Source organism: Lepidochelys olivacea (genome assembly GCF_965140295.1).
Source record: "Lepidochelys olivacea isolate rLepOli2 genome assembly, chromosome: 3".
Taxonomy (NCBI): Eukaryota; Metazoa; Chordata; order Testudines; family Cheloniidae; genus Lepidochelys; species Lepidochelys olivacea.
In genome coordinates this window covers 101,162,077-101,177,967 of record NC_140413.1, presented here as the reverse complement: position 1 = coordinate 101,177,967, position 15,891 = coordinate 101,162,077, and the positions used below count along the sequence as shown (strand labels likewise).

At 36.7% G+C, this 15,891-nt stretch overlaps 1 protein-coding gene across 1 annotated transcript in view; it reads left to right on the top strand.

Annotated features, from left to right (window-relative positions):
* The window catches only part of MED23 (mediator complex subunit 23), a 54,458-nt gene that overhangs the window by 14,711 nt on the left and 23,856 nt on the right, over window positions 1-15,891 (top strand). The window contains exons 11-17 of the mRNA XM_084624350.1: window positions 223-240; window positions 9,206-9,406; window positions 10,160-10,303; window positions 12,854-12,999; window positions 13,790-14,035; window positions 14,225-14,367; window positions 15,146-15,320. Coding sequence (XP_084480476.1) covers window positions 223-240; window positions 9,206-9,406; window positions 10,160-10,303; window positions 12,854-12,999; window positions 13,790-14,035; window positions 14,225-14,367; window positions 15,146-15,320 — 1,073 coding nt within the window. The remainder of the gene's footprint in view (window positions 1-222; window positions 241-9,205; window positions 9,407-10,159; window positions 10,304-12,853; window positions 13,000-13,789; window positions 14,036-14,224; window positions 14,368-15,145; window positions 15,321-15,891) is intronic.

Sequence of the window (15,891 nt, the reverse complement as noted above, 5' to 3'; positions counted from 1 at the left end):
TAATTAGTTCCCAGAACTTTGTTGTACCTTGTTACTTTGGCATGTTACAGCATTCAGTCAATGGAGCACTGATTTTATTTTTTTATACCTTTAAGTGGGAGGGCTTGGTCTGACTTGGGATTCCTTGAGGCTGGCCTCATAGTCACTGTTTTGTCTTTTCTTTTTTTCTTCCTTTATTTTTGTTCTGTCCTGTCTTGTCCTGCCCATCCTCCAATGCTCTAGACCTTGAACATTGCTCAGGTATGTTCACAACCTTACTGTTGTATTGTGACTAACGATACGCTGGCCGCTTTGTAGCCACTGATTCCAGTTAGAGAATACATGTACGGTCAGGGCTTGAAATTGGCAGGACCATTAGATGCTAGGACAAGGGCAAATTCTCATTAAAATCTCTTAGGAAATGAGAGATTTATTTAATATGAAAATGTACAGCCCCAGTGGTCCTCTGATCCTAAAATTTTGGTTGGTTTGGACCACCACCACTTCCCCACCTGATCTATAGGCTTTTTCTTGGTTTGCTGGAATTTTCAGATGAAGAGAGATTATTGGTTCAGTCCTTTCTTTCCTTATGTGGATAGAAGAACATTCCTTGAATTCACTTTTAGCACTGTAAATCTGGAGTGGCAAAAACTGCTGAAATGGAGCTTGATGGGGATGTCACATTATCAGGCAGCCTCTGTGACAAATTCCCTTTCCTACATTAACTTTCTAGTGTCCTCCAAGCAGGGTGAACTAAGACAATACAAAGTGCTAGAAAAAATGCTTTTTTAAGCCAAATTTTATAAACCTTCTGTTTTATTTCTTATCCAAATTTACTGTATGGACTTATGCTTGAAATTTTAAATATCGGTCATTACAGCCTTTTTATTCTTTAAATTTTGAATCCTTCTTAGAGTAGTAACCAGATCAACATCTATTTTTTTTAAAAAAAGTAATATCTGAGATATGTAAAATAGCGTTGCTGTTTGCAATACTATGGTGAAGGTTGTGTCAGTGTTTCCATTTATAAAACTTCTTTCAGGGATTTGTATCTTGACTGTAAAATTTGCATGACTCTGAAACCTTGTGTGTAATATCTTCCACTGTAAATAAAAAAACGATCACATTACACAAATTTCTTTATTTTATCAATGTATTTGACAAATAATACTCCATGGCATGTAATTATCCTAAATATTTTAAAACCAAAATCATATAAGGCAGCTGAAATGTTAAAATATGAAAACTAGCCTCTAGATTAATATTTAAATTAATAGGATTTTTTACTGTGTCTAAATTTCTATTTAGACAATAGATTAGGTTGTCACTTTGTGCAGCTTTTCATGGTTTAGTTGGTAAATAGCACAAGACATAGGCTAAAATGTGTACTGAATGTGTTGTATTTAGTTTATTCGTGGTGGTCTGCCCTTTCAGGCCAGAAGATCAAAGTTAGAATGTTAATTTTAACTCTAAGTTTGCTATTCTCTAATTAAAAGATAACTGAAATACTTTTTTTTTTAGTTTAGTTTTTTGAGTTCTAGATGGTAATTTCTACACAGTGTTTCAACCTAGAGTGAATTTTTATGGCTAAGAAACAAACCCTTGAAAAACATGGCTTATAATGGAAATGCTGACAGAACATGAACTGTAGCTGTGCTACCATAATACCAGTATGTGGGCTTTCAGACCATTGTATTTGCCAGTAAAAGTTTTAGCATGAAATAGGGGGTATATCAGGATAGAAGAGAAAATATTAAACTGTACACCTTAAAAATCCTATTTTTCACAGTTTTAAGTAGAATATGAAAGTTTATTCACATTTGGGTGTAGGTTAATTTATTATGACTGCATTGATATTTCCAGTAACTTCAATAAAATGTTATAGCATGCTCTTCAGGAAGTGCTATACTGGTGATGCTACCTATAGTAAAATTCTTAACTATTTTTGTGATGATAATCCATCCAGATCTAATAATAATAATAATAATATAAGATCTGAGTTAACCTGTTAAAGGCCAAGTGGTTGTCAGTATAACAGAAACTATTGAAAATGTAAAGAAAATCATTAATAGTGTAAACTTTGTTTTAAAAACTAATTTTGTGCCTTACCAACTCTTAGAAATAAATGCAGAAACAATTAAATCTAGGACCATGATCCTACAGTCATATCTGCCCCTTTTACTTAGCTATGCCTTGCAGACCCTCACTTATCTATCCACACAGATCCAGTTGCAGGATTGGAACCTTCATGTGTACCTGTTAGCTCAGTACAGTAGAAATGTGTTCAGGATAAATGTGATACAGGTAAACAGGACCCTTGACCTGATTATCAAATATTCTTAAAGGTGAACAGCAAAACTGTTAGTATTATTTTTGTTTTTGAACAATGTATAGATTTATTTTAGAAATATTTACTTTGAAAAAGTTCTTTGAGGTACGTGAAAAGTACAAATTAAACTGTTTTTCATATTAACCTTGTAGAGACAAACATCAAGGCAGAGAAAGATACACAATTTTGTACACTGATTCCAGGATTCTCAGTTTTTGTTTAGTCTTTTACGGCTATTTCTATCATATGGCTCTTGATGAAAAATTATAACTTCAGAATATTCTTTTAGTGTGGGGGTTCTGGCAGTTTTCCAATTTCTAGTAATGCACAATTTGGCATGCGAATGTGTGGTACACCATCTTTTGCATAAGTGTTAAAAATCAAATCGTCCTTTAGGATGTACAGTTTGATCTAATTTGTATTTCATCTCCATCAATATATTACTAATTTCTTCCCAATATTTGTTTAACTTTGTACAGTTTTGTAGAATGTTCGTTATAGCAAATACTTGAAATATGATTAGTTATTTTGGATGTCATAAATTTCGGGAAGCCAAATTGCCCTTCAAGGGGCCTCCTTTTCAGAAACTGCTGAACAGTCACCCCTTTATCATGTTTCAGGCTGGCATCCCATATTGGAGTATTACTTTATTTTCTCTGTGACAAATAAACATACATTTAAAACAAATTGAAAACCAGTTCCTCTTTAGCTTAGTTGCTTAGAGTTTGGGTTCCTTGATGGTATCTCTGACCCCTCAAACAGTGGAGTGCTCCAAGCTTTCTTTAACGTGTGATTTCTATCGCTTAGCAAGTGTACATGAAAGATATCTTCAAACATTTTGTTTCTGTACCTGTAATTATTGTCTGCTGTTAATAATTTTGGACCTTGAAACAATTTTACTCATATTAAAATAGAAAGGAACATAAATTCTGGCAAGTCAAGTGTAAAAGTATAATTAGATGGGCCAAAAAAGAATTTGAAGCAAAAGATACACAGACTTAACAACAAACTTTTTTTTTTTTTAAAAAGTACATCAGAAGCAGGAAGCCTGCCAAACAATCAGTAGGGCCACTGAACAATCGAGGTGCTGAAGAAGCTTTCAAAGAAGACAAGGCCATTGTGGAGAAGCTAAATAAATTCTTTGCATCAGTCTTCTCTGCAGAGGATGCTAGGGAGGTTCCCAAACCTGAGCCATTCTTTTAGGTGACAAATCTGAGGAACTGTCCCAGACTGAAGTATCAGTAGAGGAGGCTATGGAACACACTGATAAAGTAAACAGTAATAAGTCACAGGACCAGATGGTATTTAGTCAAGAGCTCTGAAGGAACTCACTATGAAATTGCAGAACTACTAACTGTGGTATGTAACCTATTGCTTAAATTGACCTCTATACCACCTGACTGGCTGATAGCTAATGTGATGCCGATCTTTAAAAAAGGCTTCAGTGGCAAACCTAGTAATTACAGCCTAACTTCAGCACCAGGCAAGTTGGTTAAAACTATAGTAAAGAACAAAATTATCAGACACATGATATGTTGGGGAAGAGTCAACACGGCTTTTGTAATTGGAAATCATGCCTCACCAATCTATTAGAATTCTTTTATGGGTTCAACATACATGTTGACAAAGGGTCCCTCACCAAAGACTCTTAAGCAAACTAAGCAGTCATGGGATAAGAGGGAAGGTCATATCATGGATCAGTAACTGGTTAAAAGATAGGACACAAAGAATAGGAATAAATGGTCAGTTTTCCGAATGGAGTGGGGGTCCCTTAAGGATCTGCACTGGGAACTGTGCTGGTCAACATATCCATAAATGATCTGGAAAAGGAGGTAAAGAGTGAGGTGGCAAAGTTTGCAGACAATGCAGAATTACTCAAGATGGCTAAACCAAACGCAGATTGAGAAGAGTTACGAGGGGATCTCACAAAACTGGGTGACTGGGCAAGAAATGAAATACAGTGTTGATAAATGCAAAGTAATGCACATTGGAAAACACAATCCCAACTATACAGACAAAACGATGGGGTCTAAATTAGCTGTTACCACGGAAGAAAAAGGTCTCTGAGTCATTATGGATAGTTCTCTGAAAAAGTGCTCAGTGTGCAGCAGCAGTCCAAAAAGCTAACAATGTTAGGAAACCATTAGGAAAGGGTTAGATAATAAGGTAGACAATATTATGATACCTCTCTATAAATCCATGGTATGCCCACACCTTGAATACTGTGTGCAGTTCTGGTAGCCCCCTCTCAAAAAGATATATTAAAAATGAAAAAGGTATAGAAAAGGGCAGCAAAAATGATTAGAGGTATGCAACAGCAAAAATTATTAGGGGTATGAGGAGAGATTAAAAAGACTCAGCTTGGAAAAGAGACCACTAGAAGGCAATATGTTAGAGGTCTATAAAATCATGAATGAGGACGTGTTCACGAAACTTGAACCAGGGGGTCACCTGATGAAATTAATAGGCAGCAGGTTTGAAACAAACAAAAGAAAGTGCTTCTTTGCACAAGGCACAGTCAACCTGCGGAACTCATTGTCAGGATGTTGTGAAGACCAAAAATATAACGGTTCAGAAAAGAACTAGATAAGTTCTCGGAGGATAGGTCCATCAGTGGCTATTAGCCAGCGTGGTCAGGGACCATGCTCAAGATGTCCCTAGCCTCTGACAGCTAGAAGCAGGAAAGGGACAACGGGATGGATCACTTGATAAATTGCTCTGTTTTGTTACTCCCTCTGAAGCATTTTGCTCCGGTCACTGAAGACAGAATACTGGGCTTGATGAACTGTTGGTCTGACCTAGGATGGCTGTTCATATGTTCTTAAAATCTTTGCTGTTCACCTTTTCAGCCAGCCGTGATGGTATAAAGGTTAAAGTAGAATATTCTCTTCTATGCCTTCTCCCAAGCCAGGTTGTAGTTTCATCTCTGCCTAAATCCATTTGTGCCAGGTTGTTTGAGAAAGGAGTTGTTGATTTTACCTTTGTCTATTCATCCTGGAAACGGAATTGAAGCATGAAGTGAAAGGAATGACTTAATACAGTATTATTCAGTTGACTTTCCTTTCCTTCTTCTTTTTATCACATTGTCTGTTTGGTACTAGGAATTTGAATTTCCTGGTATTTCACAGTATTAATATAACAAACATTATGGATCCACTGGTGCTAAGGTGTAAAGTAATCCTTTGATATTTTTTCCATTCGTATGGTTGCATGTCAGAAATGACACATACCTCTATTTACTGGGATTGATTCAGCTCCTATTGAAGAAAATGGCAAAATGTTCATTAAGCTGGTAGAAGTAGGATTAGACTCGATACAAATGACTGGTTGGAATTTTAACAAGCTAGTTACGAGCCTGGATAACCACCATATTTGGAAAAGAGGGCAATTTGTACCAGTTTTATCCATAATGTCTAAATCATTTATTAGTTGTTCGTCAGATAGCTCAACCATCCATATTTTATAAAATATTTGAGAACTATGAGGACAGTTACATTATTTATTGAATTATTAAAATCGTTTAAAAATGTGTTTTCTCTAAATATTTTTTTTATTAGAAGCCAGTGGAAGTTTTTACCAGTTAACTATGGCATTCTTCAGGGATTGGTCTTATAAACTTTTTCAGAAAGTCAGAAATGGCCATTGTAGCACTATTCTGATTTTTTTTCATATTTGTTTGTGGTTTAATCACAGTTTCAAATGTAAATCCCCATTTTTCAAGCATTTAAAAACTAGTTTCAGGATGAAACTCCAATTACTAGTCTGGCAATCATTTTTTTAAACCAAATTTAAAAAAATTTATTGTAATAAGTGGGTCTTAGAGGAGAAGTCTTAATTGTTCCAGATACTTCTTAAAATTCATGTATAATTCCAAAAATAGTCCTTTAACCCAAAAAAGGCAAATTAGTAACTGCTACTTCTGGTATTTTAAGGAGTTAAACCATGAGGCTATAGCAGAGTGGGGTGGGAGGAGGTATTTTTTCATGCTTTGTGCGTATATAAAAAGATCTTCTACACTTTCCACAGTATGCATCCGATGAAGTGAGCTGTAGCTCACGAAAGCTTATGATCAAATAAATTGGTTAGTCTCTAAGGTGCCACAAGTACTCCTTTTCTTTTTGCGAATACAGACTAACACGGCTGTTACTCTGAAACATGCAATAGACTAGTCCATGGGATATGCCTGTTCTTAATAAATTAAAGCCCCAAACCTGCAAACGTTCACATGTGCATAAATTTACTCATGTGAGTAGTCCAAAGCATGAGGTTTACATGTAAGCTGCTTCAAACCTTTATGTATGGAAAATCATAAAATGCCAGATATTGAGTTAATGCTGAAAGACTGTACTCAAAAACCATTGTTAAGCTTCTTCCCAATACCTTGAAAGTTATTTTAAAGCAATATGAATAGAGGATAAAGTGATCAGCTGTATGTTTGAATTTCCTGGCTCCAAAGTTTGTCCGAACCTTGATATTATTTAAATGTTAAAATATATATTTATTAAGACTTGTTCCTTAATTAAATGTACTGGGGATTTGACTACCGTTTTGTCAATTTTTATTATAAACTATAGAATAAAATGTACATTACTAGTGGAAAATTCCTGCTGGAAATTCTGGCTTTCTTTTTCACGGTCATATTTTCCTGTCTATTGTATAACTTGAATAACTTTTATTTTTTAATATAGGCTAAGGTTGGTGGGCTGTTGGACATTAACCCACTGCCTATCAAGCTAGTGAATTTCAAGCCCTGTACACAGTAGTTTTGCATGCTGGATTATGAAATAGTCTGTAGTGTTGTCTGTTGCACCCTGCTCTGCTTCATAATTAGTTGCATTTGGAAAAAAGTATTCTCAACTGGTGGTGTTAATATTGCTCTTTGTAAACCTGTAATGTGGTTGATATGTGACAATGGCATTGTGTATTTGGAAGAGAAGGTGAAACAGAAATTGATGCTTCCCTTTTTAGTTAGAAGTTTGTGTTAAGCATGCTTCAAGAAAGCACAGCTAAACTTGTAGCTTTCTGCAGTTTTGAGCTGGCAAAGAGCATGTAAAAGAGGGGATGATGTTCACTATGTTTGTCAATTTTTTCCATTCTTGCATTTTATTCTTAATTTGAAGGAAAAAAATCCCTTTTTCATGGCAAAAGACTAATATTGGTTAAAATTAGAATGAGCATCTCCTTTTAGCAATTCTTTCCTTTTTTATTAAAAAGGTTTTTAGGCTGCCTGGCTAGCAAGTCAATGAATTCATTTGTTAAGAAAGCCCTACATGTATTTTGGTAAAAAAAAATTAAACTTCTCTTTTCTTTTAAAATAATAATTTTTTAAAAAGCCTTTTTTGCCTCTAGAAAGGGACACTGTATTTTCATGACTAGTATTTGAGCAGCTCAGTTCCTTCTTTTCTGTCATCATTAAAGTAATACTTTTTTCTTTAATTAAGGTTGCATTATGTTACAGGCATTAGGTGTAAAAATCTAAATGTAACTATTTTTAAACCTAGTCTGTAGAATGACGCAATAGATCTTCAAGCCTTAGCACTGTATGGAATGAGTCAAATTACACTCAGCTTTCCACCCCCTCAATAGCATGTAGGGCTTATCATTCTGTCTGAAGATGTATAAACATAAAGTAATACACAGTTCCTTACAAAAGTGTTTACAATATAAATTATGCACAGAAAATAGTCTAAACTTGTACCAAAAACTTCGAGTACTGCAGCTATTTTATTTTTCTCTATATATACACACACATATGTACCCACACATAATGAATATATTCTATATTTGGTCATTGTTAAAAGACATCACGGAAGAGAGGTATTTTAAGAGGTGATTTATTTATTTGTGTGTTTAGGGGCCTGGAAATTGCTTATCACACTGTGGAGAAGCTGCAAGCTAAATAATTTTTGTGGTTCTCATCACCGTGGTATATAAACTAGTGCTTCACCATTACTTGGGACACTAATAATGTGTAAGATTATGTCTACAACTTGGAGCTAGTTGTGTGATTCCCAGCTTGAGTAGACATGTGGGGTGAAATTCCCAGCTTGAGTAGACATGCTCCCACTAGCTCCAATCAAACTAGCTTGCTAAAAATAGTAGCATAGCTGCAGTATCATAGACAGTGGTGAGCCACAGTGTGCACTAACTGCCCTGAGTACAAAACTCCCTAACCTTAGGGGTATGTACTCAGGGTGGCTAACCTGGGCCACTGCTCTCCACTGCCCTTGCTACTGCAGCTATCCTACTATTTTTAGCACTCTAGCCCTGAAAGGAGGGATCACACCCCAGTTCCAAGTGTAGGAGACCATGATTTATAAAATAAAAATTGTTAGTGTACTGTTCACCTTTAGGATCCTAACCAAAGGCCGTTTCTTGCTGCCATTGAAATCATTGAGATTTCTGCTGTCAACTTTAATTGGAACAGAATTGAACCGGAATTGAAAGCGATCATACATCCCCTTAAGATAGCCTATCTGAATATTTGTTGTCTTTGGAATCCATCCTTTGTTTTTAGTGGTACAATTAGTGTTTTCTCTTCATATACACATAGACTCAGATTTAGAACACTTGGGCTTTGCAGGTGCCTATTAGATTCATGAATACTATGGCAGAAAAATAACATTTTGTACTGAAGAAAACTGTTAAATAATTCTCAGTTGATACTTGGTGTATGCGTGGAGGGGCAGGGAATTAATATATGGTAGAATGTAAAATTATTTGTGACCTGTAACACAGTGCAGCTTTAATACACTGGCTTATCCTTTAACTTCTTAAGTTCAGACTTCATTTCATGCTTCCCAGCCTTCTGTCGAAATACTGTACTGAAATTGTTACCATTGTGTTGAAGTTAATTGAAAAGCTTTTGGAATACTGTATCTGGTCTCTGCCTTGCAGCACAAACAGCGCTGTCCTGTGCTGGAAGACCAGTTGGTGGACCTCGTTGTATATGCCATGGAACGTTCGGAGACTGAGGAGAAGTTTGACGATGGTGGAACCAGCCAGTTGTTGTGGCAGCACCTTTCCAGCCAGCTCATCTTCTTCGTGCTCTTTCAGTTTGCAAGCTTTCCTCACATGGTCCTGTCACTCCATCAAAAGGTACCTTTTCTGTGGCATTCCCTTTTGGTAAGATGTGAAAAAAATCTGTCTCTGTGAGACTGAAACTTGTAATCACACTGGCAGAGATGAAGTATTCATACAACATAAATCATTGTGTTCTTCTTAGCGTATGCACAATGTGCCTCAGGTCTCATGTGACCAGGACTCATCACCAAATTTGGTCTGCTGGTTGGATCATTAGCTTCCCCAGCTTGGGCCGAGTACTGATGGGGAGTGCAACGTGGACACTGATTCATCCCCTGCTCCCTATCATGGCGTTAACTGGTTAGGTCTTTCTCTTCGTTGCATTAGACTACAGGATACCATGCTGTACTTGGATACATTGTAAAATACATCTGCAGCTGGATTTTGAAGGTGGCCTTGTTTTCTTTCAGTTTATACTGTTATACCCTTGTACTCAGACTAAATATTGTAGACCTAGCCTTTATAAAAAGCAGCTGATTTTCAAACCCATGACCCTTTTAGTTTTTGAGACCATTGTGCCCATGTTGTCCCAGTTATGGAAATGCAAATCCAGTGTTTCTAAGAAGTTTTTTTAATGTTCCCCAACAACTTGTGGAAAGCTTAACTATTTTAACTTACTGCTATATATATATATATATATATATATATGAATGAATCTTAAGTGTTAATGTGCAAGAACTAGTTGGTTAGAGGCAATTTTTCCTCTGCCTGCAGTGTATCTGTTCCTAAATAAGGTGGGGTTTTTTGTGTTTTTTTTTTTTTAAACAGTTGGCAGGACGAGGTCTTATTAAAGGCAGAGACCATCTGATGTGGGTACTATTGCAATTCATCTCTGGCAGCATTCAAAAAAATGCACTGGCTGACTTCCTCCCAGTTATGAAGCTTTTTGATCTCCTTTACCCTGAAAAAGAAGTGAGTTTTCCATACAAAATTAAAAGCCAGAGTCATAATTGAATGTGTTAATTAAAATGAGCCTTCAGGAGTAATAATAATAATACTAGCTCTTAACGTGTACCTTAATAGTGTGTCACATAATTCCACAGGGAATTACAAAAATAAAGTGAAAACTACCGTAAGCTCAAATTTTATGTGCTGAATTTCTCTAATAATTAAATTTGGGTGGAGGGGGACACATTTGGCACCACAATAAGTTGTAACTAATCTTTTAAGAATTTTTTCTATTCTGTGAAAGTCTCAAGGACTTCTTTTTCTTCTCTATCAATGTTTGGTGGCATTTCTGATACAAAGGGTTTCAATGAGTCTTTCGGTATCTGGGATAATGCAAAATGATGCATTCTCATATTTTTAGTGAACAAGGCATTTTAGGGGTATTGGTTTTAAAAGGTTAACTAACATGATTTGAAGTGATGTTGTATGCAATTGCAAACCCACACTGTGAAGTTACTGTAGGGGTGGAGGTGAGGGGGAGAGTTGTGTGTGTATAAATGGCTAAATAAAGGGCAAAAATAGTAGCAGCCATCAGGTGTCTGACAGCATCTCTTTTTGAGAGATAATGTTGACTGTAACAGTGTCTGCTTTAAGTTTATAATCTGATTTGCAGAGGTGCTGAGTATCCACAGCTCCACTTGCAGGCAAAAAGGACTCTAGATGCTCAGCATTTCTGAAAATCAGACGCACTGATGTTAAATAAGGTACATACTTTACCCTTGATCTTTGTACGATCTTCTAACTGGTATCAGTTAATGTTGCAGACCTGGCCCACAGAAGATGATAATTAAGAGCTCATTTGTGGCTTTGACAGGAACTCTAAGCAAGAGGCAACACATTAGTACCTCAGGAGCGTCCCAGGAAGCAGAACAATCTGCCTCCTAGTTTAACTCTGCTTGATGGGGGAAAGCCCCTGTGGGAGGCCTCCTGTACCTAGTGCTAGGCAATGTGTTGTAGTGGAGGCTGGAGCCTAAGCTCTGCCCACTCCTCACCCTGTCATGTCCCCTTTTGCGGAGGGAGGTATAGCAGCCCTTCAGACAGCACTATTCCTCCTTTCCCTTCTTCCTTCTTTCCCTCCACCTATCCCCAACCACTGCTACCTCTGAGTCACGAAACCAGCGCAATGGAGTAAAGGGGGCACTTTATTCTCCTTGACTCCTTTGCACTGCTGTGCACACAGAACCACCATCTGGCCTTAAATATATAATTTGGCTGTCTTCACAGCCTTAGTTTTACACCTGTTTCATGCTGAATGCCTCCCCTGACCTGGTAGTGTGATCTTCAGCACACAGCTATGCTTAACACAACTTTCATTTCAGCACTGCAGTTCTTCTTTTCTCCTTAAGGAAAAATTAATCTTTTCTCAAGTGAGAGAGTGGGTGGAGTTTTTAAAATTATTTCATGCCATAAATAGAGTAAATAAGAAAATATCTTCTTTCAGAAAGGGCTCCCATACGAGAGCACGAACCACAAAAGTGATACTAATTTTGTATTCTGACTGGCAGTGATTTACCACACCGCTTTCCCATCCTGAAATGCACACTGTCCTGATGCGCACACAAATAGTTTCTGTAATGTTTGTGTGCATAGTTCCCATTGCCAGCTGTGAGGTGAGCACTCAGACTTGCAGTCACATATCCTGCACATTGCACCCTGCTTGCAAGTAGCTCCTGTCACTTTGGATTTATGAACAGGCTCTTTGTGCATTTTTGTAGGAGCAAGAACTAAGTTAGAACATTTACTTTTTGATACTTCTCTGTCCTTGGGTTCTCTGGTGTGCATCAGTGTATAAAACCAACTGGATTTTGTCTCTTTCTACAAACCAGTTTTAAATGCAATTTAAGTAAATTGAGCAGATTACATCTTTTTCTTGTGGGATATTTGACTGTCAGATGCAAAGGCATCCTTTTTCCTGATGGGCTGTTAATGGAAGTTTTATAATGACTGTCAAACTAATGTTGTTCTCTGTCTTTCTGTATTTTATCTCTCTTAACCAATCTCTGAAATTTGTCCTATGCAAAACTGAGTCTGCGTCTGAAAGCATTTGGGTGTAACAAAAATAAGTATTTAATTCCCTTGACTCCTATATATTGTAAATGTAAGCATTTATCCACTGAAGTTTTTGAATGATTTATTAGGTTCTCTCTCATTCAGTCCTTGGTTCCTTTTGACTTCAGCTGGAGTTGTATGCACATGTGTGAGACCAAATTTTTTTATGTAAGTGTCAGAGTAGCAGCCATGTTAGTCTGTGTCCGCAAAAAGAAAAGGAGGACTTTTGGCACCTTGGAGACTAACAAATTTATTTGAGCATAAGCTTTCGTGAGCTACAGCTCACTTCGTAGCTCACGAAAGCTTATGCTCAAATAAATTTGTTAGTCTCCAAGGTGCCACAAGTCCTCCTTTTCTTTTTACATAAGTGTGTTGCATATCAGAAAAAGACACTGGATCAGTGAATGTTAGTTTTGTTACAAAAGGTTATACATACAATATGTAATTTGTGTGTTCTTTCTTTAGTGTATTCCTGTACCTGATATTAACAAACCACAGTCAACTCATGCCTTTGCAATGACCTGTATATGGATACACCTGAACCGAAAGGCTCACAGTGACAACTCTAAATTACAGATTCCCATTCCTCATTCTCTTAAGCTTCATCATGAGTAAGCTTGTTTTGTTTCGGTTTTTGGTTGGTTGGTTGGTTTTTGGATTTTTTTTGTTTGGTTTTTAATTCCATATTACTGCTTATTCCTAGTCAGGACCAAAGAAGAAAAAAGAAAGTTCCAAATCCATGTTTAGAATTTGTTTTGTGTGATATGACGCAGTGTCAGTTTTTTCAGTTACTCTTAAAAACATTGAAGGTGAATTATTTTGATCATGTTTTAAAGGACTGTTGTCAGGTAGCTCAAGCCCAAATGAGTGTCACATAAATTAATGTTAAATATTTTCATGGCATTTTTAAGAAGAATAATTTCTCTTTTGACTTTAAACAGGTTTCTGTTTTCCTTACAACTCTACCATTACACTTGTGCTATTTATTGAGTACCAGAAAGTGAAACAGACTATTTTCCTGTTCAAAGTGTGTGAAATGCAAAAAAGTAAACAGTCAATAAATGGTGAATACTAAATTACGTTTTGTTTTCAGTTTTAATAATCTAAAATATAAATAACAAAAATAGGATTATTAAATAACTTTTAGCCTAACACATAACTCCAACAATTCTCCCTTTACCCAAGGCTTATGAAGCTATTCTAATATTTACCTGCCTGGGCACAAAATCCTAATCACCTATTTACCATGATCGTTGAATGATAATGAAAAAACAAAAACTTTACAATGGAGTTACATGAAGGATTAATTTGGCCTCATATTTGCAGTGCAGATAGGTCTTGTTTTTCTTTCTCTTTTTTTCTTTTCTTTCACTTAACATTTAACCTGTCTTGATTATGCAGGTTCCTTCAACAGAGTCTAAGGAATAAAAGTTTACAGATGAATGACTACAAGATCGCCTTATTATGTAATGCGTATTCAACCAATTCAGAATGTTTCACATTGCCTATGGGTGTTCTAGTAGAAACTATTTATGGTAATGGCAACATGAGGATACCTCTTCCAGGAACAAATTGCATGGCTTCCGGATCTATCACCCCATTACCAATGAACCTCTTGGATTCGCTTACAGTTCATGCCAAAATGAGGTACAGTAATATGGTTTTAAAATGTAATCGATTTACTTTTATCTGTGGATCTTAATGTAAGTGTAACTGTATAAAGAGGAAAGTTCATTGTTTTGTTTTCTTCAAAATGTATAGAACTTCTATCTGCTTATACAACTAATTTCTTAATAGTTTCAAGTACATACTTTTTTTTATTTTTATTTTTTTCAGTCTTATTCACAGCATAGCTACCAGGGTGATTAAACTGGCCCATGCAAAGTCTAGTCTGGCCTTGGCACCAGCACTTGTGGAGACATACAGTCGCTTATTGGTTTATATGGAAATAGAGTCCTTGGGCATCAAAGGCTTTATCAGTAAGAAAAAATGTTTTATTTAATAATACTTTATATTTCATTAGTACCCAGAAGCTATAATCAAGGTCAGAGCCCCACTGTTCAAGGGGCTGTATAAATACTTAGGAAGAAACAAAGAGTTGCTGCCCCAAAGAGTTCATATTATATAGCCCCAGTCCTGCAATAGATTCTACAGGAGAACACCGCTGTGCCTGCGTGCCATCTATTGTAGGATCAGGGCCTAAGTATTCTGACTGTTGTGCATAAGTATGTTGTTATCGTCTACAGATTCTCTCTTAAGCTTAAATATACTTAATTGGTCAAGCTCAACGTGCAAGTACATTTTCACTTTACTTATTTGTACATCTGCACTATACTGAATTTTTAATTAGTCAGTATGGAATAAATGTAATGCACACATCTGAAGAGAAATAACACTTATTAGAGATGATACTTGTGCGTGTAGTGTTAGAGCTAATTCATTCTTTTAGTAGTTTAGGGCTTGCAATTTAATATAATAACTATGCTTTTACATCAGGTATAGATTTCATTTTCATGTCCGATGTTAAGAGGAGTTGGTGATGCGGTAGTATGTTTTTCTTAGGATAGACTTAAAACGCCTATAACTAGATAAAATATCACTAAAGATTTGCCTGATCTTGTGGTTTAAATGGGAGAGGCATCTAGCTACTCGGTACATATTTTATAAAAGGGTGTATATTTGCACATATGAGTAAAATAGCCTTTTCCAAATGATCTCACTGGAAAATACTTGATACGTTCTCTTCTCTCTTATTAGGTCAGCTGTTGCCAACAGTGTTTAAATCTCATGCTTGGGGAATTTTGCACACGCTGTTGGAGATGTTCAGCTACCGTATGCATCACATCCAGCCTCACTACAGAGTCCAGCTACTGAGCCATCTTCATTCTTTGGCTGCTGTGCCACAGACCAATCAGAACCAGCTTCATCTCTGGTGAGTGAGGGTAACCATCACTAAACTTTTATCCCCTTCCTTAGTAATTTATTGAAAATCCTGCAGGACCTTTACAAGATAGGTTGTCAGTGTTTGCCTGATACACGCATCCTGCTAGCAGCTGTTGATTCTGCTAGGAAAGTGTTAAATGGGTTCTGCTGAATCTGAAGAAGGTGGCTTCATTGAATGTAATGGAGCAAGATACTATCAGGGTGTGGACTGAACAGTAGGACTAGCCAGAAGACAAGAATTCCATTTCACAACAAATTTCAAGGTTTTAGCATTTGGTTTTGTTCTGCATCATTGCAAGACCTTTAAAAGTGTTCTACGAAAAGCCAAAGAGAGATACTGTCCCACCACAGAGTGGCAAATAACCCAGGAGTTAGGGCACTCTCACTGGGATGTGGGAGACCTGGGTTCAAGTCCTTGCTCTGCCTGATTTGCAGCTGCAACTTGAACTTGTCTCTCCCACATCCCACCTGAGTGCCCTAAACGCAGGGCTATTCAGTTAGTGTCACTCTCTCTGACCCAGTGAATATTTAATTATTAATACAAAGTGGAACCACACCAA